General features: G+C 53.3%; 1 protein-coding gene across 1 annotated transcript in view; it reads left to right on the top strand.

The window, feature by feature from the left end:
- The window catches only part of ARHGAP33 (Rho GTPase activating protein 33), a gene marked incomplete at its 5' end in the record, with an annotated part of 39484 nt that overhangs the window by 1158 nt on the left and 15092 nt on the right, over positions 1 to 23234 (top strand). Inside the window, 10 exons of the mRNA XM_056552790.1 lie at positions 254 to 334; positions 5949 to 6086; positions 6172 to 6264; positions 6464 to 6586; positions 8087 to 8164; positions 8244 to 8310; positions 18718 to 18774; positions 19079 to 19228; positions 20241 to 20343; positions 22664 to 22808. Coding sequence (XP_056408765.1) covers positions 254 to 334; positions 5949 to 6086; positions 6172 to 6264; positions 6464 to 6586; positions 8087 to 8164; positions 8244 to 8310; positions 18718 to 18774; positions 19079 to 19228; positions 20241 to 20343; positions 22664 to 22808 — 1035 coding nt within the window. The remainder of the gene's footprint in view (positions 1 to 253; positions 335 to 5948; positions 6087 to 6171; positions 6265 to 6463; positions 6587 to 8086; positions 8165 to 8243; positions 8311 to 18717; positions 18775 to 19078; positions 19229 to 20240; positions 20344 to 22663; positions 22809 to 23234) is intronic.

The raw sequence follows: 23234 nt of genomic DNA, 5'->3' as shown, positions 1-23234 counted from the left end.
ACTGATGCCCACCATGTCTGCCCCATATGACTGATGCCCACCATGTCTGCCCTATATGATGACTGATGCCCACCATGTCTACCCCATATGATGACTGATGCCCACCATGTCTGCCCTATATGATGACTGATGCTCACCATGTCTGCCCCATATGATGACTGATGCCCACCATGTCTGCCCCCATATGATGACTGATGCCCACCATGTCTGCCCCATACCCCGTGTGATTACTGATGCCCACCATGTCTTCCAGCTTTCTCTATCTGACTCTCGTCCGGAGGATTCCAGTGGTAGCGAATCCGAGGCTGTTTACATTGTGCAAGTCACATGTCAGGTGGGTGCAAGATGCGACGGAATCGGCTGTGAGAAAAAAAGTGATGTCCTCGATAGCCCTGGTCTCAAACTGTGGCCCTCCAGATGTTGGCTGTCCTGGCATGCTGGGAGTTGAAGTTTTGCAGCTACTCTATAGCAACCATTCCGTTCTCTCCAGTCATTTCTCTAGGATTAGTAGTGACCCCCCCATGTTCTGGATTCATTAACCCTTTTATATGGACTTCAACATCTGGACTCTGACCCCCCCCCCTAATAACAGGGATCTTAGTTCACTCCATATGCCCGACCTGTAATGTGTAACCCCCCCCCCCCCATCCTAACCCTAATTACTGTAATGATGTGGAGCACAATGGCCGTTCACCCAATTAGAGCTGAATCCTGTGACCCGCCAGGATCTACCCCTGGGGCCGCCGCTTATCTTCTCATCCTCCTATTAATAGCCACGGACTTATTGTATCGTTCATTTCACTTCGGTGATTTTTATAATTCAACTATTATTATATAAAAATAGGACACAAGGTAAAATTAGAGGCTCCGAGACTTCAGAACCTCATGGAGGGAATTCAGGACTACAAGATCTTCATGGTCCTTAAGACTCCATGTACATCCTCCCTTCATCTGCTGCATAGAACCTTGTAGGGTTCATGGTCTTATGACGTCTCCCCAAGGTCTAGGGTCCTAATAGTTCTCCTCATCACATTTCACCCTCCTGTGGGTGCATTGGGTCCATTCTCTGCTCAACCAATCTTATTGATTTTTGGCATTAACACTTGGGTTGACTTTCAGGTCTACCATCTGAGCCCCATCTTTGTCCCCTAGGTCTACCATCTCAGTCCCATCTTTGTCCCCTTGGTCTACCATCTGAGCCTCATCTTTGTCCTCTAGGTCTACCATCTCAGTCCCATCTTTGTCCCCTAGGTCTACCATCTCAGTCCCATCTTTGTCCCCTAGGTCTACCATCTCAGTCCCATCTTTGTCCTCTAGGTCTACCATCTCAGCCCCATCTTTGTCCCCTAGGTCTACCATCTCAGCCCCATCTTTGTCCCCTAGGTCTACCATCTCAGCCCCATCTTTGTCCCCTAGGTCTACCATCTCAGTCCCATCTTTGTCCCCTAGGTCTACCATCTCAGCCCCATCTTTGTCCCCTAGGTCTACCATCTCAGCCCCATCTTTGTCCCCTAGGTCTACCATCTCAGCCCCATCTTTGTCCCCTAGGTCTACCATCTCAGCCTCATCTTTGTCCCCTGGGTCTACCATCTCAGCCCCATCTTTATCCTCTAGGTCTATCATCTCAGCCTCATCTTTGTCCCCTAGGTCTACCATCTCAGTCCCATCTTTGTCCCCTAGGTCTACCATCAGCCTCATCTTTGTCCCCTAGGTCTACCATCTCAGTCCCATCTTTGTCCCCTAGGTCTACCATCTGAGTCCCATCTTTGTCCCCTAGGTCTACCATCTCAGCCTCATCTTTGTCCCCTAGGTCTACCATCTCAGCCTCATCTTTGTCCCCTAGGTCTACCATCTCAGCCTCATCTTTGTCCCCTAGGTCTACCATCTCAGTCCCATCTTTGTCCCCTAGGTCTACCATCTCAGCCTCATCTTTGTCCCCTAGGTCTACCATCTCAGCCCCATCTTTGTCCCCTAGGTCTACCATCTCAGTCCCATCTTTGTCCCCTAGGTCTACCATCTCAGTCCCATCTTTGTCCCCTAGGTCTACCATCTCAGTCCCATTTTTGTCCCCTAGGTCTACTATCTCAGCCTCATCTTTGTCCCCTAGATCTACCATCTCAGTCCCATCTTTGTCCCCTAGGTCTACCATCAGCCTCATCTTTGTCCTGTGGGTCTACCATCTCAGTCCCATCTTTGTCCCCTAGGTCTACCATCTCAGCCTCATCTTTGTCCCCTAGATCTACCATCTCAGTCCCATCTTTGTCCCCTAGGTCTACCATCAGCCTCATCTTTGTCCTGTAGGTCTACCATCTCAACCTCATCTTTGTCCCCTAGGTCTACCATCTCAACCTCATCTTTGTCCTCTAGGTCTACCATCTCAGTCCCATCTTTGTCCTCTAGGTCTACCATCTCAGCCCCATCTTTGTCCTCTAGGTCTACCATCTCAGTCCCATCTTTGTCCCCTAGGTCTACCATCAGCCTCATCTTTGTCCTCTAGGTCTACCATCTCAGCCCCATCTTTGTCCTCTAGGTCTACCATCAGCCTCATCTTTGTCCTCTAGGTCTACCATCTCAGTCCCATCTTTGTCCTGTAGGTCTACCATCTCAGTCCCATCTTTGTCCCCTAGGTCTACCATCTCAGCCCCATCTTTGTCCCCTAGGGCTACCATCTCAGCCCCATCTTTGTCCTCTAGGTCTACCATCTCAGTCCCATCTTTGTCCTGTAGGTCTACCATCAGCCTCATCTTTGTCCTGTAGGTCTACCATCTCAGTCTCATCTTTGTCCCCTAGGTCTACCATCTCAGCCCCATCTTTGTCCCCTAGGTCTACCATCTCAGCCCCATCTTTGTCCTCAAGGTCTACCATCTCAGCCCCATCTTTGTCCTCTAGGTCTACCATCTCAGTCCCATCTTTGTCCCCTAGGTCTACCATCTCAGCCCCATCTTTGTCCTCTAGGTCTACCATCTCAGTCCCATCTTTGTCCCCTAGGTCTACCATCTCAGCCCCATCTTTGTCCCCTAGGTCTACCATCTCAGTCCCATCTTTGTCCCCTAGGTCTACCATCTCAGTCCCATCTTTGTCCTCTAGGTCTACCATCTCAGTCCCATCTTTGTCCTCTAGGTCTACCATCTCAGCCCCATCTTTGTCCCCTAGTTCTACCATCTCAGCCCCATCTATGTCCTCTAGGTCTACCATCTCAGTCCCATCTTTGTCCTCTAGGTCTACCATCTCAGCCCCATCTTTGTCCTCTAGGTCTACCATCTCAGTCCCATCTTTGTCCCCTAGGTCTACCATCTCAGCCCAATCTTTGTCCTCTAGGTCTACCATCTCAGTCCCATCTTTGTCCCCTAGGTCTACCATCTCAGTCCCATCTTTGTCCCCTAGGTCTACCATCTCAGTCCCATCTTTGTCCCGTAGGTTTACCATCTCAGTCCCATCTTTGTCCTCTAGGTCTACCATCTCAGTCCCATCTTTATCCTCTAGGTCTACCATCTCAGCCCCATCTTTTTCCCTAGGTCTACCATCTCAGCCTCATCTTTGTCCCCTAGGTCTACCATCTCAGTCCCATCTTTGTCCTCTAGGTCTACCATCTCAGTCCCATCTTTATCCTCTAGGTCTACCATCTCAGCCCCATCTTTTTCCCTAGGTCTATCATCTCAGCCCCATCTTTGTCCTCTAGGTCTACCATCTCAGCCCCATCTTTGTCCTCTAGGTCTACCATCTGAGTCCCATCTTTGTCCCCTAGGCCTACCATCTCAGTTCCATCTTTATCCGATAGGTCTACCATCTCAGTCCCATCTTTATCCTCTAGGTCTACCATCTCAGTCCCATCTTTGTCCCCTAGGTCTACCATCTCAGCCCCATCTTTGTCCTCTAGGTCTACCATCTCAGTCCCATCTTTATCCTCTAGGTCTACCATCTCAGTCCCATCTATGTCCTCTAGGTCTACCATCTCAGCCCCATCTTTGTCCTCTAGGTCTACCATCTCAGTCCCATCTATGTCCTCTAGGTTTACCATCTCAGCCCCATCTTTGTCCTCTAGGTCTACCATCTCAGCCCCATCTTTGTCCTCTAGGTCTACCATCTCAGTCCCATCTTTGTCCCCTAGGTCTACCATCTCAGCCCCATCTTTGTCCTCTAGGTCTACCATCTCAGTCCCATCTTTATCTTCTAGGTCTACCATCTCAGTCCCATCTTTGTCCCCTAGGTCTACCATCTCAGCCCCATCTTTGTCCCCTAGGTCTACCATCTCAGCCCCATCTTTGTCCTCTAGGTCTACCATCTCAGTCCCATCTATGTCCTCTAGGTTTACCATCTCAGCCCCATCTTTGTCCTCTAGGTCTACCATCTCAGCCTCATCTTTGTCCCCTAGGTCTACCATCTCAGCCCCATCTTTGTCCCCTAGGTCTACCATCTCAGCCCCATCTTTGTCCTCTAGGTCTACCATCTCAGTCCCATCTATGTCCTCTAGGTTTACCATCTCAGCCCCATCTTTGTCCTCTAGGTCTACCATCTCAGTCCCATCTTTGTCCCCTAGGTCTACCATCTCAGTCCCATCTTTGTCCTCTAGGTCTACCATCTCAGCCCCATCTTTGTCCCCTAGGTCTACCATCTCAGTCCCATCTTTGTCCTCTAGGTCTACCATCTCAGCCTCATCTTTGTCCCCTAGGTCTACCATCTCAGCCCCATCTTTGTCCCCTAGGTCTACCATCTCAGCCCCATCTTTGTCCTCTAGGTCTACCATCTATGTCCTCTAGGTTTACCATCTCAGCCCCATCTTTGTCCTCTAGGTCTACCATCTCAGTCCCATCTTTATCCTCTAGGTCTACCATCTCAGTCCCATCTTTGTCCCCTAGGTCTACCATCTCAGCCCCATCTTTGTCCTCTAGGTCTACCATCTCAGCCCCATCTTTGTCCCCTAGGTCTACTATCTCAGCCTCATCTTTGTCCTCTAGGTCTACCATCTCAGCCTCATCTTTGTCCTCTAGGTCTACCATCTCAGTCCCATCTTTATCCTCTAGGTCTACCATCTCAGTCCCATCTTTGTCCCCTAGGTCTACCATCTCAGCCCCATCTTTGTCCTCTAGGTCTACTATCTCAGCCTCATCTTTGTCCTCTAGGTCTACCATCTCAGCCCCATCTTTGTCCTCTAGGTCTACCATCTCAGTCCCATCTTTATCCTCTAGGTCTACCATCTCAGTCCCATCTTTGTCCCCTAGGTCTACCATCTCAGTCCCATCTTTGTCCCCTAGGTCTACCATCTCAGTCCCATCTTTATCCTCTAGGTCTACCATCTCAGTCCCATCTTTGTCCCCTAGGTCTACCATCTCAGTCCCATCTTTATCCTCTAGGTCTACCATCTCAGCCTCATCTTTGTCCTCTAGGTTTACCATCTCAGCCCCATCTTTGTCCTCTAGGTCTACCATCTCAGCCCCATCTTTGTCCTCTAGGTCTACCATCTCAGCCCCATCTTTGTCCCCTAGGTCTACCATCTCAGCCCCATCTTTGTCCCCTAGGTCTACCATCTCAGTCCCATCTTTATCCTCTAGGTCTACCATCTCAGTCCCATCTATGTCCTCTAGATCCTCATTACTTCCTCTTGTCATTCTTCTCTTGTATTATCTTACGAGGCTCCCCCTTCTGTGTCATCACTTGCTCCAGTATTTTCTGTGTCCCTCATTACTTCCTCTGGTCATTCTTCTCTGTATCATCACTTTCTCCAGTATTTTCCGTGTCCCTCATTACTTCCTCCTGTCATTCATCACTTTCTCCAGTATTTTCCATGTCCCTCATTACTTCCTCCTGTCATTCTTCTCTGTATCATCACTTTCTCCAGTATTTTCTGTGTCCCTCATTACTTCCTCCTGTCATTCTTCTCTGTATTATTACTTGCTCACATCTCCCCTCCCCCTTCACCAACTATGACGTTGTGTTTCTTCCATTTTTAGGGCCGCACTTGGTCCGTTTTGCGGAGCTATGAAGATTTCCAGGTCCTGGACTCCAACCTTCACCGCTGTATTTTTGACCGCCGCTTCTCTCAGTTGCTTGAACTCCCCCCTCGCCGTGAACTTCCATCTCAGGGCCAGGTGGGCATCGCAGGGCGGTGCTTGTCATCGGGGGTCTCTTGTGTAATTGTAATACATGATGTCTCCCCCACCTCTGTGTCCTCAGCTCCTGGCCCCTCTACTCTCACGATATTTGAAGGCTCTTTCTGGTATTGTGGACAGTAACATCAACTGTGGCCCCATACTCAACTGGATGGAGGTAAGTCCAGGGCCCTACCAGAGACTTTTTGTGGACTCCTTTTCCCTTTGGGGGGTGTTCAGTGCCTCATATTGGGAGGACCAATGGGCACTACAGAACCTCCTAAACCTTGGTGATGGGATCCATTGGCATGGCGCCATCACTTTACCCATAATTCCTTGGGCACATCATCAGCTGCCCCTTAATTTCCCTACTGTAGATTGATAATCACGGTAATCGGCTTCTCGTCAATGAAGAGGCGTCAATCAATGTTCCTGCTATAGCAGCCGCCCACGTGATCAAACGCTACACCGCTCAGGCGCCAGATGAACTTTCCTTTGAGGTAAGAAACAGTTCTGTCAAATAGCGACCAATCACAGCTCAGCAGCACGGACTATATCAGGAGAGAAATGTGCTGATCATGTGGAGGTCACAGGGTGAGAGTTATATAGTGGAGGAGCAGGGTCCACAGCAGTACAGAGTATACAGGAGAGGAGTGTGCTGATCATGTGGAGGTCACAGGGTGAGAGTTATATAGTAGAGGAGCAGGGTCCACAGCAGTACAGAGTATACAGGAGAGGAGTGTGCTGATCATGTGGAGGTCACAGGGTGAGAGTTATATAGTGGAGGAGCAGGGTCCACAGCGGTACAGAGTATTTCAGGGGAGGAGTGTGTTGATCATGTGGAGGTCACAGGGTGAGAGTTATATAGTGGAGGAGCAGGGTCCACAGCAGTACAGAGTATACAGGAGAGGAGTGTGCTGATCATGTGGAGGTCACAGGGTGAGAGTTATATAGTAGAGGAGCAGGGTCCACAGCAGTACAGAGTATACAGGAGAGGAGTGTGCTGATCATGTGGAGGTCACAGGGTGAGAGTTATATAGTGGAGGAGCAGGGTCCACAGCAGTACAGAGTATACAGGAGAGGAGTGTACTGATCATGTGGAGGTCAAAGGGTGAGAGTTATATAGTGGAGGAGCAGGGTCCACAGCAGTACAGAGTATTTCAGGAGAGGAGTGTACTGATCATGTGGAGGTCACAGGGTGAGAGTTATATAGTGGAGGAGCAGGGTCCACAGCAGTACAGAGTATTTCAGGAGAGGAGTGTGCTGATCATGTGGAGGTCACAGGGGGAGAGTTATATAGTGGAGGAGCAGGGTCCACAGCAGTACAGAGTATACAGGAGAGGAGTGTACTGATCATGTGGAGGTCACAGGGTGAGAGTTATATAGTGGAGGAGCAGGGTCCACAGCAGTACAGAGTATACAGGAGAGGAGTGTACTGATCATGTGGAGGTTACAGGGTGAGAGTTATATAGTGGAGGAGCAGGGTCCACAGCAGTACAGAGTATACAGGAGAGGAGTGTACTGATCATGTGGAGGTCACGGTGAGAGTTATATAGTGGAGGAGCAGGGTCCACAGCAGTACAGAGTATTTCAGGAGAGGAGTGTGCTGATCATGTGGAGGTCACAGGGTGAGAGTTATATAGTGGAGGAGCAGCGTCCACAGCAGTGCAGGGTATACAGGAGAGGAGTGTGCTGATCATGTGGAGGTCACATGGTGAGAGTTATATAGTGGAGGAGCAGGGTCCACAGCAGTACAGAGTATACAGGAGAGGAGTGTGCTGATCATGTGGAGGTCACAGAGTGAGAGTGATATAGTAGAGGAGCAGGATCCACAGCAGTACAGAGTATACAGGAGAGGAGTGTACTGATCATGTGGAGGTCACAGGGTGAGAGTTATATAGTGGAAGAGCAGGGTCCACAGCAGTACAGAGTATTTCAGGGGTGTACTGTATTGAATGCATGAGCTGTGGTCACTGACTATCCCTCTGGCTCACTGACAGGTCGGTGACATAGTGTCGGTCATTGACATGCCCCCGCGGGAGGACACCAGTTGGTGGAGAGGAAAGCACAGCTTCCAGGTGAGACGTCTGGATGGTCGGGTCTCATTCTTCTCTCTGCTCTTCGGCGCCCTCATGAGGTGGCTTCTTTCTTTTTCAGGTTGGCTTCTTCCCCAGCGAGTGCGTCCAGCTGATCACAGACAATAAGAACCCGTCTCCAGCTGCAGGTATCTCATCCTGTATCGCGGTACCCGGGTATCTCATTCCTCATATGCTTCCTGTAGAGCTGTATGTCCTCACCTGTGGCTCAGTGTTGTATGCCCTCAGTCTCTGTATACAACATGGATCAGGATCAGCTGTCCTCTGGATCGGTGACTAACTACATGTCATGTGAACTACGTGTGCGCGCTACCTGGTAGTGTCCATGTACAGATGCAGTGAGGTGTATGGTCACATGGTACGGACTCCATAGAGCTCCTGTGGCTCTACAGCTGTTAGAAAACTACTACTCTCAGATAGGACATGCTGGGAGTTGTGATTTTGGAATAACTGTAGAGCCTCAGGTTGGAGAACACTGCTCTATGTATCCCCCCTATTAACCCTTTTTCCTCTCACACTGTTACTTTTTCCTCTCATACTGTGTGTGCTGCTCTCTCCTGTATGTGTGTGCTGCTCTCTCCTGTATGTGTGTGCTGCTCTCTCCTGTATGTGTGTGTGTGTGCGCTCTCTCCTGTATGTGTGTGTGTGCGCTCTCTCCTGTATGTGTGTGTGCGCGCTCTCTCCTGTATGTGTGTGTGTGTGTTGCTCTCTCCTGTGTGTGTGCGCTCTCTCCTGTGTGTGTGTGTGTGCGCTCTCTCCTGTGTGTGTGCGCTCTCTCCTGTGTGTGTGTTTGCGCTCTCTCCTGTATGTGTGTGTGTGCGCTCTCTCCTGTGTGTGTGTGCGCGCGCTCTCTCCTGTATGTGTGTGTGTGTGCTGCTCTCTCCTGTATGTGTGTGTGTGCTGCTCTCTCCTGTATGTGTGTGTGCTGCTCTCTCCTGTATGTGTGTGTGCTGCTCTCTCCTGTATGTGTGTGTGTGCTGCTCTCTCCTGTATGTGTGTGTGTGTGTGTGCTGCTCTCTCCTGTATGTGTGTGTGTGTGCTGCTCTCTCCTGTATGTGTGTGTGTGTGCTGCTCTCTCCTGTATGTGTGTGTGTGTGCTGCTCTCTCCTGTATGTGTGTGTGTGTGCTGCTCTCTCCTGTATGTGTGTGTGTGCTGCTCTCTCCTGTATGTGTGTGTGTGCTGCTCTCTCCTGTATGTGTGTGTGCGCTCTCTCCTGTATGTGTGTGTGTGCGCTCTCTCCTGTATGTGTGTGTGCGCTCTCTCCTGTATGTGTGTGTGTGTGTGTGTGTGTGTGTGCGCTCTCTCCTGTGTGTGTGCGCTCTCTCCTGTATGTGTGTGTGTGCGCGCTCTCTCCTGTATGTGTGTGTGTGCGCGCGCGCTCTCTCCTGTGTGTGTGTGTGTGTGCGCTCTCTCCTGTGTATGTGTGTGTGTGTGTGTGCGCGCTCTCTCCTGTATGTGTGTGTGTGCGCTCTCTCCTGTGTGTGTGTGTGCGCTCTCTCCTGTGTGTGTGTGTGTGTGTGTGCGCGCGCTCTCTCCTGTATGTGTGCGCTCTCTCCTGTATGTGTGTGTGTGTGCGCTCTCTCCTGTGTGTGTGTGTGCGCTCTCTCCTGTGTGTGTGTGCTCTCACCTGTGTGTGTGTGTGTGCGCTCTCTCCTGTGTGTGTGCGCTCTCTCCTGTATGTGTGTGTGTGTGTGTGCGCTCTCTCCTGTATGTGTGTGTGTGTGTGTGTGCGCTCTCTCCTGTGTGTGTGTGTGTGCGCTCTCTCCTGTGTGTGTGTGTGTGTGTGTGTGCGTGTGCGCTCTCTCCTGTATGTGTGTGTGTGCGCGCGCTCTCTCCTGTGTGTGTGTGCACTCTCTCCTGTGTGTGTGTGCGCTCTCTCCTGTGTGTGTGTGCGCTCTCTCCTGTGTGTGTGTGCGCTCTCTCCTGTATGTGTGTGTGCGCTCTCTCCTGTGTGCGCTCTCTCCTGTGTGTGTGTGTGCTCTCTCCTGTGTGTGTGCGCGCTCTCTCCTGTGTGTGTGTGTGTGCGTGCGCTCTCTCCTGTATGTGTGTGTGCGTGCGCTCTCTCCTGTATGTGTGTGTGTGTGCGCGCGCTCTCTCCTGTGTATGTGTGTGTGTGTGTGCGCGCGCGCTCTCCTGTGTGTGTGTGTGCGCTCTCTCCTGTATGTGTGTGTGTGTGCGCTCTCTCCTGTATGTGTGTGTGTGCGCTCTCTCCTGTATGTGTGTGTGTGCGCTCTCTCCTGTATGTGTGTGTGTGTGCGCTCTCTCCTGTGTGTGTGTGCGCTCTCTCCTGTGTGTGTGTGTGTGCGCTCTCTCCTGTATGTGTGTGTGTGTGTGCGTGCGCTCTCTCCTGTATGTGTGTGTGTGCGCGCTCTCTCCTGTGTGTGTGTGTGTGCGCGCGCTCTCTCCTGTGTGTGTGTGTGTGTGTGTGTGCGCTCTCTCCTGTGTATGTGTGTGTGTGTGTGCGCGCTCTCTCCTGTGTGTGTGTGTGTGTGTGCGCGCTCTCTCCTGTATGTGTGTGTGCTCTCTCCTGTGTGTGTGCGCTCTCTCCTGTATGTGTGTGTGTGCGCTCTCTCCTGTATGTGTGTGTGTGCTCTCTCCTGTGTGTGTGCGCTCTCTCCTGTATGTGTGTGTGTGCGCTCTCTCCTGTGTGTGTGTGTGTGCGCTCTCTACTGTGTGTGTGTGTGCGCTCTCTACTGTGTGTGTGTGTGTGCGCTCTCTACTGTGTGTGTGTGTGCGCGCTCTCTACTGTATGTGTGTGTGTGTGCGCTCTCTCCTGTATGTGTGTGTGTGCGCTCTCTCCTGTATGTGTGTGTGTGCGCTCTCTCCTGTATGTGTGTGTGTGCGCTCTCTCCTGTATGTGTGTGTGCGCTCTCTCCTGTATGTGTGTGCGCTCTCTCCTGTATGTGTGTGTTTGCGCTCTCTCCTGTATGTGTGTGTGTGCGCGCTCTCTCCTGTATGTGTGTGTGTGTGCTCTCACCTGTGTGTGTGTGTGTGCGCTCTCTCCTGTGTGTGTGTGTGTGTGCTCTCACCTGTGTGTGTGTGTGTGCGCTCTCTCCTGTGTGTGTGTGTGTGTGTGTGTGTGCGCGCGCTCTCTCCTGTATGTGTGCGCTCTCTCCTGTATGTGTGTGTGTGCTCTCTCCTGTGTGTGTGTGTGCGCTCTCTCCTGTGTGTGTGTGTGCTCTCACCTGTGTGTGTGTGTGTGCGCTCTCTCCTGTGTGTGTGCGCTCTCTCCTGTATGTGTGTGTGTGTGTGTGTGTGTGTGTGCGCTCTCTCCTGTATGTGTGTGTGCGCTCTCTCCTGTATGTGTGTGTGTGTGTGTGTGTGCGCTCTCTCCTGTGTGTGTGTGTGTGCGCTCTCTCCTGTGTGTGTGTGCGTGTGCGCTCTCTCCTGTATGTGTGTGTGCGCGCGCTCTCTCCTGTGTGTGTGTGCACTCTCTCCTGTGTGTGTGTGTGCGCTCTCTCCTGTGTGTGTGTGTGCGCTCTCTCCTGTGTGTGTGTGCGCTCTCTCCTGTATGTGTGTGTGCACTCTCTCCTGTGTGCGCTCTCTCCTGTGTGTGTGTGTGTGCGCTCTCTCCTGTGTGTGTGCGCGCTCTCTCCTGTGTGTGTGTGTGTGTGCGCTCTCTCCTGTGTGTGTGTGTGCGCTCTCTCCTGTGTGTGTGTGTGTGCGCTCTCTCCTGTGTGTGTGTGTGTGCGCTCTCTCCTGTGTGTGTGTGTGTGCGCTCTCTCCTGTGTGTGTGTGTGTGTGTGCGCGCTCTCTCCTGTGTGTGCGTGTGCGCGCTCTCCTGTATGTGTGTGTGTGCACTGTCTCTCTCTCTCTCTCTCTCTCTCTCTCTCTCTCTCTCTCTCTCGTGTGTGTTCGCACGTTCTCTGCCATGTGTGCTCTCTCGTGTGTGTGTGTGTGTGTGTGTGTGCACGCACTCTCTCCTGTGTGCTCTCTCTGCCATGTGTGTGTATGTGCACGCTCTTTCTCTCTCGTGTGTGCTCTCTCCTGTGTGCGCGCGCTCTCCTGTGTATGCTCTCTCTCTCTCATGTGTATGCTCTTTCCTGTGTATTCTCTCTGTGTGTGTGTGTGTGTGTGTGTGCTCTCTCCTGTGTGTGTGTGTGTGTGTGCGCTCTCTCCTGTGTGTGTGTGCGCTCTCTCTTGTATGTGTGTGTGTGCGCTCTCTCCTGTGTGTGTGTGTGTGTGTGTGTGTGTGTGTGCGCGCGCTCTCTCCTGTGTGTGTGTGTGTGTGTGTGTGTGTGCGCTCTCTCCTGCATGTGTGTGTGCACTGTCTCTCTCTCTCTCGTGTGTGTTCGCACGCTCTCTGCCATGTGTGCTCTCTCGTGTGTGTGTGTGTGCGCACGCACTCTCTCCTGTGTGCTCTCTCTGCCATGTGTGTGTATGTGCACGCTCTTTCTCTCTCGTGTGTGCTCTCTCCTGTGTGCGCGCGCTCTCCTGTGTATGCTCTCTCTCATGTGTATGCTCTTTCCTGTGTATTCTCTCTCTCCTGTGTGTGCGCTCTCTCCTGTGTATGCTCTCTCTCTCGTGTGTGTATGCTCTTTCCTGTGTATTCTCTCTCCTGTGTGCGCGCTCTCTCTCCTGTGTGTGTGTGTGTGCTCTCTCTCTTGTGTGTGCGCGCGCGCTCTCTCTCCTGTGTGTGTATGTGCGCGCTCTCTCTCCTGTGTGTGTATGTGCGCGTGCTCTCTCTCTTGTGTGTGTGTATGCTCTCCTGTGTATGCTCTCTCTCATGTGTATGCTCTTTCCTGTGTATTCTCTCTCCTGTGTGCGCGCTCTCTCTCCTGTGTGTGTGTGTGTGCGTGTGCTCTCTCTCTTGTGTGTGTATGTGCGCGCGCTCTCTCCTGTGTGTGTATGTGCGCGCTCTCTCTCCTGTGTGTGTATGTGCGCGTGCTCTCTCTCTTGTGTGTGTGTATGCTCTCCTGTGTATGCTCTCTCCCGTATGCGCGCTCTCTCCTGTGTATGCTCTCTCACCTGTGGGTGTATGTGAGCGCTCTATCTCTCGTGTGTGCGCGCACGCTCTCCTGTGTGCTCTCTGCTGTGTGTGTGCGCGCGCGCTCTCTCTCTTGTGTATTCTCTCCTGTGTGCGCTCTCTCTCCTGTGTATGTTCTCTCACCTGTGTGTGTATGTGAGCGCTCTTTCTCTCGTGTGTGCGCGCACGCTCTCCTGTGTGCTCTTTGCTTTGTGTGCGCGCGCGCGCGTGCGCTCTCTCTCTTGTGTATTCTCTCCTGTGTGCGCGCTCTCTCCTGTGTATGTTCTCTCTCCTGTGTGTGTATGTGAGCGCTCTCTCTCTCGTGTGTGTATGCTCTTTCCTGTGTATTCTCTCTCTCCTGTGTGCGCGCTCTCTCTCCTGTGTGTGTATGTGCGCGTGCTCACTCTCTTGTGTGTGTATGCTCTCTCACCTGTGTGTGTATGTGAGCGCTCTCTCTCGTTTGTGCGCGCGCGCTCTCTCGTGTGTGTGTGCTTTCTCTCTTGTGTGTGTGTGTGTGTGCGCGCTCTCTCTCCTGTGTGTGTATGTGCGCGCTCTCTCTCGTGTGTGTGCTCTCTCTGCTATGTGTGTTTGTGCGCGTTCTCTCTCTCTCTCGTGTGTGTGCTCTCTCCTGCGTATGCTCTCTCTCCTGTGTATGCTCTCTCTCCTGTGTGTGTGGATGTGCTCGCGCTCTCTCCTGTGTGTGTATGTGTGCGCTCTCTCTCGTGTGTGCTCTCTCCTGTGTATTCTCTCTCGTGTGTGTGCTCTCTCCTGTGTGTGTATGTGCGTGCGCTTTCTCGTGTGTGTGCTCTCTCCTGTGAATGCTCTCTCTCCTCTGTGTGCTCTCTTCTGTGTATACTCTCTCTCCTGTGTGTATGTGCACTCTCTCTCTCTCCTGTGTACTCTCTCCTGTGTGCGCGCGCTCTCTCCTGTGTATGCTCTCACCTGTGTGTGTATGTGAGCGCTCTCTCTCCCGTGTGTGTGCTCTCTCCTGTGTATACTCTCTCTCCTGTGTGTATGTGCGTGCTCTCTCTCCTGTGTACTCTCTCCTGTGTGCGCGCTCTCTCCTGTGTATGCTCTCACCTGTGTGTGTATGTGAGCGCTCTCTCTCCCGTGTGTGTGCTCTCTCCTGTGTATACTCTCTCCTGTGTGTATGTGAGCGCTCTCTCTACCATGTGTGTGCTCTCTCCTGTGTATACTCTCTCCTATGTGTATGTGCGCGCTCTCTCTCGTGTGTATGCTCTCTCTCTCGTGTGTGTGCTCTCTCCTGTGTATACTCTATCTCGTGTGTATGTGCGCGCTCTCCCTCATGTGTGTGCTCTCTCCTGTGAATGCTCTCTCTCTCCCGTGTGTATGTGCGCGCTCTCCCTCATGTGTGTGCTCTCTCTCCTGTGTATGCTCTCTCACCTGTGTGTGTATGCTCTTTTCTGTGTATTCTCTCTCTCCTGTGTGCGCGCTCTCTCTCCTGTGTATGTGCGTGCTCTCCCTCGTGTGTGCTCTCTCTCCCGTGTGTGCTCTCTCCTGTGTATACTCTCTCTCTCCTGTGTGCGTGCTCTCTCTCCTGTGTGTATGTGCGCGCTCTCTCTGTCTTGTGTGTGTGTGCTCTCTATCCTGTGTGTATGTGCGCGCTCTCCCTCATGTGAGCGCTCTCTCACCCGTGTGTACTCTCTCTGCCGTGTGTGCTCTCTCCTGTGTATACTCTTTCTCTCCTGTGTGCGTGCTCTCTCTCCTGTGTGTATGTGCGCGCTCTCTCTGTCTTGTGTGTGTGTGCTCTCTCTCCTGTGTGTATGTGCGCGCTCTCACTCATGTGTGTGCTCTCTACTGTGTATGCTCTCTCTCCCGCGTGTGCTCTCTCCTGTGTATGCTCTCTCACCTGTGTGTTTTTGTGAGCGCTCTCTCTCCCGTGTGTGTGCTCTCTCCTGTGTATACTCTCCTGTGTGTATGTGCACGCTCTCTCTCGTGTGTGTGCTCTCTCCTGTGTATGCTCTCTCTCTCTCGTGTGTGTGCTCTCTCCTGTGAATGCTCTCTCTCTCTCCCGTGTGAGTGCTCTCTCCTGTGTATACTCTCTCTCCTGTGTGTATGTGCACGCTCTCCCTCATGTGTATACTCTCTCTCCTGTGTGTGCTCTCTCTCTCTCTCCTGTGTGCGTGCTCTCTCTCCTGTGTGTATGTACGTGCTCTCTATCCTGTGTGTATGTGCGCGCTCTCCCTCATGTGTGTGCTCTCTCTCCTGTGTACTCTCTCCTGTGAATGCTCTCTCTCCCGTGTGTGCTCTCTCCTGTGTATACTCTCTCTCCTGTGTGTATGTGCGCACTCTCTCTGTCTTGTGTGTGTGTGCTCTCTATCCTGTGTGTATGTGCGCGCTCTCCCTCATGTGAGCGCGCTCTCCCTCATGTGAGCGCTCTCTTCCCCGTGTGTGCTCTCTCCTGTGTGTATGTGTGCGCTCTCCCTCATGTGTGTGCTCTCTCTGCCATGTGTGCTCTCTCCTGTGTATGCTCTCTCTCCCGTGTGTGCTCTCTTCTGTGTGTATATGCACGCTCTCCCTCATGTGTGCGCTCTCTCTCCTGTGTATACTCTCTCTCCTGTGTGTATGTGCGCACTCTCCCTCGTGTGTGCTCTCTCTCCTGTGAATGCTCTCTCTCTCCCGTGTGTGTGCGCTCTCCTGTGTATTCTCTCTCTCCCGTGTGTATGTGCGCGCTCTCCCTCGTGTGTGCTCTCTCCCGTGTGTGTGCTCTCTCCTGTGTATACTCTCTCCTGTGTGTATGTGCGCGCTCTCCCTCGTGTGTGTGCTCTCTCTCCTGTGTATACTCTCTCCTGTGTGTATGTGTGTGCTCTCTCCTGTGTGTGCTCTCTCCTGTGTATACTCTCTCCTGTGTGTGTGCTCTCTCCTGTGTGTGCTCTCTCCTGTGTATACTCTCTCCTGTGTGTATGTGCGCGCTCTCCCTCATGTGTGTGCTCTCTCCTGTGTGTGTGCGCTCTCTCCTGTGTATACTCTCTCCTGTGTATACTCTCTCCTGTGTGTATGTGCGCGCTCTCCCTCGTGTGTGTCCTCTCTCTCCTGTGTATACTCTCTCCTGTGTGTATGTGTGTGCTCTCTCCTGTGTGTGCTCTCTCCTGTGTATACTCTCTCTCCTGTGTGTATGTGTGTGCTCTCTCTCCTGTGTGCTCTCTCCTGTGTATGCTCTCTCTCTTGTGTGTATGTACGCGCTCTCTCTCCCCTGTGTGCTCTCTCCTGTGTATACTCTCTCCTGTGTGTATGTGCGCGCTCTCCCTCGTGTGTGTGCTCTCTCTCCTGTGTATACTCTCTCCTGTGTGTATGTGTGTGCTCTCTCCTGTGTATACTCTCTCTCCTGTGTGTATGTGCGCGCTCTCCCTCATGTGTGTGCTCTCTCTCCTGTGTGCTCTCTCCTGTGTATGCTCTCTCTCTTGTGTGTATGTACACGCTCTCTCTCCCCTGTGTGCTCTCTCCTGTGTATACTCTCTCCTGTGTGTATGTGCGCGCTCTCCCTCGTGTGTGTGCTCTCTCTCCTGTGTATACTCTCTCCTGTGTGTATGTGTGTGCTCTCTCCTGTGTATACTCTCTCCTGTGTGTATGTGCGCGCTCTCCCTCATGTGTGTGCTCTCTCCTGTGTGTGTGCGCTCTCTCCTGTGTGTGCTCTCTCCTGTGTGTGTGCGCTCTCTCCTATGTGTGCTCTCTCCTGTGTGTGTGCTCTCTCCTGTGTATACTCTCTCCTGTGTGTATGTACGCGCTCTCTCTCCCCTGTGTGCTCTCTCCTGTGTATACTCTCTCCTGTGTGTATGTGCGCGCTCTCCCTCGTGTGTGTGCTCTCTCTCCTGTGTATACTCTCTCCTGTGTGTGTGTGTGCTCTCTCCTGTGTATGCTCTCTCCTGTGTGTGCTCTCTCCTGTGTGTGCTCTCTCCTGTGTATACTCTCTCCTGTGTGTATGTGCGCGCTCTCCCTCGTGTGTGTGCTCTCTCTCCTGTGTATACTCTGTCCTGTGTGTGTGTGTGTGCTCTCTCCTGTGTATGCTCTCTCTCTTGTGTGTATGCTCTTTCCTGTGTATTCTCTCTCTCCTGTGTGTATGTACGCGCTCTCTCTCCCCTGTGTGCTCTCTCCTGTGTATACTCTCTCCTGTGTGTGTGTGCGCGCTCTCCCTCGTCTGTGTGCTCTCTCTCCTGTGTATACTCTCTCCTGTGTGTATGTGTGCTCTCTCCTGTGTGCTCTCTCCTGTGTGTGCTCTCTCCTGTGTATACTCTCTCTCCTGTGTGTATGTGCGCGCTCTCCCTCACGTGTGTGCTCTCTCTCCTGTGTGCTCTCTCCTGTGTATGCTCTCTCTCTCTTGTGTGTATGTACGCGCTCTCTCCCCCCTGTGTGCTCTCTCCTGTGTATACTCTCTCCTGTGTGTATGTGCGCGCTCTCCCTCGTGTGTGTGCTCTCTCTCCTGTGTATACTCTCTCCTGTGTGTATGTGTGCTCTCTCCTGTGTGTGCTCTCTCCTGTGTATACTCTCTCTCCTGTGTGTATGTGCGCGCTCTCCCTCATGTGTGTGCTCTCTCTCCTGTGTGCTCTCTCCTGTGTATGCTCTCTCTCTCTCTCTCCTGTGTGTATGTACGCGCTCTCTCTCCCCTGTGTGCTCTCTCCTGTGTATACTCTCTCCTGTGTGTATGTGCGCGCTCTCCCTCGTGTGTGCTCTCTCCTGTGTGTGTGCTCTCTCCTGTGTGTGCTCTCTCCTGTGTGTGCTCTCTCCTGTGTGTGCTCTCTCTCCTGTGTGTATGTGTGTGCTCTCTCCTGTGTGTGCTCTCTCTCCTGTGTGTATGTGTGTGCTCTCTCCTGTGTATGCTCTCTCTCTTGTGTGTGTGCTCTTTCCTGTGTATTCTCTCTCTCCTGTGTGTATGTGCGCGCTCTCTCTCCCGTGTGTGCTCTCTCCTGTGTATACTCTCTCTCCTGTGTGCGTGCTCTCTCTCCTGTGTGTATGTACGCGCTCTCTCTCCCCTGTGTGCTTTCTCCTGTGTATACTCTCTTTCCTGTGTGTATGTGCGTGCTCTCTCCTGTGTGTATGTGTGCGCTCTCTCCTGTGTGTATGTGTGCGCTCTCTCCTGTGTGTATGTACGCGCTCTCTCTCCCCTGTGTGCTTTATCCTGTGTATACTCTCTTTCCTGTGTGCGTGCTCTCTCTCCTGTGTGTATGTACGCGCTCTCTCTCCCCTGTGTGCTTTCTCCTGTGTATACTCTCTTTCCTGTGTGTATGTGCGTGCTCTCTCCTGTGTATGTGCGCGCTCTCTCCTGTGTATGTGTGCGCTCTCTCCTGTGTGTATGTGTGCGCTCTCTCCTGTGTGTATGTACGCGCTCTCTCTCCCCTGTGTGCTTTATCCTGTGTATACTCTCTTTCCTGTGTGTATGTGGGTGCTCTCTCCTGTGTGTGCTCTCTCCTGTGTGTATGTGTGCGCTCTCCCTCATGTGTGTGCTCTCTCCTGTGTATTCTCTCTCTCCCATGTGTGCGGTCTCTGTGGCGCTCTAATTGGGCAGGCTTTTACTGTCTCGTACCTTGTGGTTACCTGTCTGTCTGTTTACAGAAGGTGATATAACGTTGTCCATCACATCTCCGCATGGCTCCAACTGCCCCAGACCAGGTGAGATATCGCCCCCCGCACTCCATACGCCCGTCTGTCACTCCATACGCCCGTCTGTTTGTCGCCCCCCATACGCCCGTCTGTCACTCGCCCCCTGCCCCCCATATGCCCGTCTGTCACTCGCCCCCCGCCCCCCATATGCCCGTCTGTCACTCACGCCCCGCCCCCCATATGCCCGTCTGTCACTCACGCCCCGCCCCCCATATGCCCGTCTGTCACTCACGCCCCGCCCCCCATACGCCCGTCTGTCACGCCCCCCCCCCATCTTGCCAGTTTGGCTCACGATTTCTCTTCCTATGTCTAGTGTGCCGTCGCCATGGGAAGCTGGCGGGATTACTGCGCAGTTTTATGGCGTCCAGGCCAAGCAAACAGCGTCTGCGGCAGCGGGGGATCCTCCGGGAGAGAGTGTTCGGGTCCGACCTGGGGGAACATCTGCTGGATTCTGGGGAGGAAGGTGAGACGTCCATGATGGAGCCCAGTAAGATGTTATGGTGGTGCCCCGAACAGCCACACCCACCGCGACATGATGACTATCCATACTCTAGAGCAGTGGTCTTCAACTGTTTGCTGTTGCAAAACTACAGCTCCCAGCATGCCCGGACACCCGTTGCATCACTGCATTTAATTACTTTAACTGGGTCATGTGATCACCAGTCTTACACAGCGAAAATCACAGTGCGTAATGCAGTGTTATACTAACTGGGGTGCAAAACTACAGCTCCCAGCATGCTCAGAAGACCACTGCTCTAGAGGGATCCTCCCAGCATGCCCGGAAGACCACTGCTCTAGAGGGATTCTCCCAGCATGCCCGGAAGACCACTGCTCTAGAGGGATCCTCCCAGCATGCCCGGAAGACCACTGCTCTAGAGGGATCCTCCCAGCATGCCCGGAAGACCACTGCTCTAGAGGAATCCTCCCACCGTGCCCGGAAGACCACTGCTCTAGAGGGATCCTCCCAGCATGCCCGGAAGACCACTGCTCTAGAGGGATCCTCCCAGCATGCCCGGAAGACCACTGCTCTAGAGGGATCCTCCCAGCATGCCCGGAAGACCACTGCTCTAGAGGGATTCTCCCAGCATGCTCGGAAGACCACTGCTCTAGAGGGATCCTCCCAGCATGCCCGGAAGACCACTGCTCTAGAGGGATCCTCCCAGCATGCCCGGAAGACCACTGCTCTAGAGGGATCCTCCCAGCATGCCCGGAAGACCACTGCTCTAGAGGGATTCTCCCAGCATGCCCGGAAGACCACTGCTCTAGAGGGATTCTCCCAGCATGCTCGGAAGACCACTGCTCTAGAGGGATTCTCCCAGCATGCTCGGAAGACCACTGCTCTAGAGGGATTCTCCCAGCATGTCCTTACAGCTGATATGAAGTTATGATGGATAAAGAAGCAGACGCCTCCTTGTCTGACCGTCCTGAGGAGGAGAGTCCAGCACTGAAGGAGTTAATTCTGCGCCTTCTCTCAGTCCCCAGGGTCCTGGTCTCCTGCGCTCAATTCATAGAAAAATTTGGCATCGTGGACGGGATCTATCGTCTGTCCGGTGTCTCCTCTAACATCCAGAAGCTCCGGTGAGTCCTGTGGATCGATCTGAGCCGGGCCGGGCGTCTGCACATAACTTTTATTATTTTAATATTTTAGTTTGGGGGCACTGGACATATGATAAGGGGTTAAATACATAACATATGGTTGGGCTTACAATCTACAAGGGGTGAGAGAGAAGGATTTGCCCCGAGGGCTTACAATCTACAAGGGCAGAGAGATAAGGATTTGCCCCGAGGGTTTACAATCTACAAGGGCAGAGAGAAGGATTTGCCCCGAGGGCTTACAATCTACAAGGGCAGAGAGAGAAGGATTTGCCCCGAGGGCTTACAATCTACAAGGGGAGGGAGAGAGGGATCTGCTCCCGAGGGTTTACAATCTACAAGGATAGGAAGAGAGGGATCTGCCTCGAGGGTTTACAATCTACAAGGATAGGAAGAGAGGGATCTGCCCCCGAGGGCTTACAATCTACAAGGATAAGAAGAGAGGGATCTGCCCCCGAGGGTTTACAATCTACAAGGATAAGAAGAGAGGGATCTGCCCCCGAGGGTTTACAATCTACAAGGATAAGAAGAGAGGGATCTGCCCCCCGAGGGCTTACAATCTACAAGGGGGAGGGAGAGAGGGATCTGCCCCCCGAGGGCTTACAATCTACAAGGGGGAGGGAGAGAGGGATCTGCCCCCGAGGGTTTACAATCTACAAGGATAAGAAGAGAGGGATCTGCCCCCGAGGGTTTACAATCTACAAGGATAAGAAGAGAGGGATCTGCCCCCGAGGGCTTACAATCTACAAGGGGGAGGGAGAGAGGGATCTGCCCCCGAGGGCTTACAATCTACAAGGGGAGGGAGAGAAGGATCTGCCCCCGAGGGCTTACAATCTACAAGGGTAGGGAGAGAGGAATCTGCCCCCGAGGGCTTACAGTCTACAAGGGTAGGGAGAGAGGGATCTGCCCCCGAGGGTTTACAGTCTACAAGGGGGAGGGAGAGAGGGACCTGCCCCCGAGGGTTTACAGTCTACAAGGGGGAGGGAGAGAGGGACCTGCCCCCGAGGGTTTACAGTCTACAAGGGGGAGGGAGAGAGGGATCTGCCCCCGAGGGTTTACAGTCTACAAGGGGGAGGGAGAGAGGGATCTGCCCCCGAGGGTTTACAGTCTACAAGGGGGAGGGAGAGAGGGATCTGCCCCCGAGGGTTTACAGTCTACAAGGGGGAGGGAGAGAGGGATCTGCCCCCGAGGGTTTACAGTCTACAAGGGGGAGGGAGAGAGGGATCTGCCCCCGAGGGTTTACAGTCTACAAGGGGGAGGGAGAGAGGGATCTGCCCCCGAGGGTTTACAGTCTACAAGGGGGAGGGAGAGAGGGATCGGCCCCCGAGGGTTTACAGTCTACAAGGGGGAGGGAGAGAGGGATCGGCCCCCGAGGGTTTACAGTCTACAAGGGGGAGGGAGAGAGGGATCGGCCCCCGAGGGTTTACAGTCTACAAGGGGGAGGGAGAGAGGGATCGGCCCCCGAGGGTTTACAGTCTACAAGGGGGAGGGAGAGAGGGATCGGCCCCCGAGGGTTTACAGTCTACAAGGGGGAGGGAGAGAGGGATCGGCCCCCGAGGGTTTACAGTCTACAAGGGGGAGGGAGAGAGGGATCGGCCCCCGAGGGTTTACAGTCTACAAGGGGGAGGGAGAGAGGGATCGGCCCCCGAGGGTTTACAGTCTACAAGGGGGAGGGAGAGAGGGATCGGCCCCCGAGGGTTTACAGTCTACAAGGGGGAGGGAGAGAGGGATCGGCCCCCGAGGGTTTACAGTCTACAAGGGGGAGGGAGAGAGGGATCGGCCCCCGAGGGTTTACAGTCTACAAGGGGGAGGGAGAGAGGGATCGGCCCCCGAGGGTTTACAGTCTACAAGGGGGAGGGAGAGAGGGATCGGCCCCCGAGGGTTTACAGTCTACAAGGGGGAGGGAGAGAGGGATCGGCCCCCGAGGGTTTACAGTCTACAAGGGGGAGGGAGAGAGGGATCGGCCCCCGAGGGTTTACAGTCTACAAGGGGGAGGGAGAGAGGGATCGGCCCCCGAGGGTTTACAGTCTACAAGGGGGAGGGAGAGAGGGATCGGCCCCCGAGGGTTTACAGTCTACAAGGGGGAGGGAGAGAGGGATCGGCCCCCGAGGGTTTACAGTCTACAAGGGGGAGGGAGAGAGGGATCGGCCCCCGAGGGTTTACAGTCTACAAGGGGGAGGGAGAGAGGGATCGGCCCCCGAGGGTTTACAGTCTACAAGGGGGAGGGAGAGAGGGATCGGCCCCCGAGGGCTTACATTCTACGATTGGTCGCAGTAATTGATCTCTGTGGTTTCTTCCTCTCCAGACATGAGTTTGACAGTGAGCGGGTTCCGGATCTTTCTCGGGACACATATCTGCAGGACGTTCACTGCGTCAGTTCTCTTTGTAAACTTTACTTCCGTGAGCTGCCGAACCCTCTGCTGACGTATCGTCTGTATCATCCCTTCACGGTGAGTGGACTGTGTGATCTGGGGGTCCCGGACCCTCTCCTGACGTATCGTCTGTATCATCACTGTGAGTGGACTGTGTGATCTGGGGGTCCCGGACCCTCTCCTGACATATCCTCTGTATCATCACGGTGAGTGGACTGTGTGATCTGGGGGTCCCGGACCCTCTCCTGACATATCCTCTGTATCATCACGGTGAGTGGACTGTGTGATCTGGGGGTCCCGGACCCTCTCCTGACGTATCGTCTGTATCATCACGGTGAGTGGACTGTGTGATCTGGGGGTCCCGGACCCTCTCCTGACATATCCTCTGTATCATCACGGTGAGTGGACTGTGTGATCTGGGGGTCCCGGACCCTCTGCTGACGTATCGTCTGTATCATCCCTTCACGGTGAGTGGACTGTGTGATCTGGGGGTCCCGGACCCTC

The sequence above is a fragment of the Hyla sarda genome, unplaced genomic scaffold (genome assembly GCF_029499605.1).
Source record: "Hyla sarda isolate aHylSar1 unplaced genomic scaffold, aHylSar1.hap1 scaffold_1934, whole genome shotgun sequence".
In the NCBI taxonomy this organism is placed as follows: domain Eukaryota; kingdom Metazoa; phylum Chordata; class Amphibia; order Anura; family Hylidae; genus Hyla; species Hyla sarda.
The sequence above is the reverse complement of the archived record's forward strand: the minus strand, read 5'-3'. Positions and strand labels throughout refer to the sequence as shown.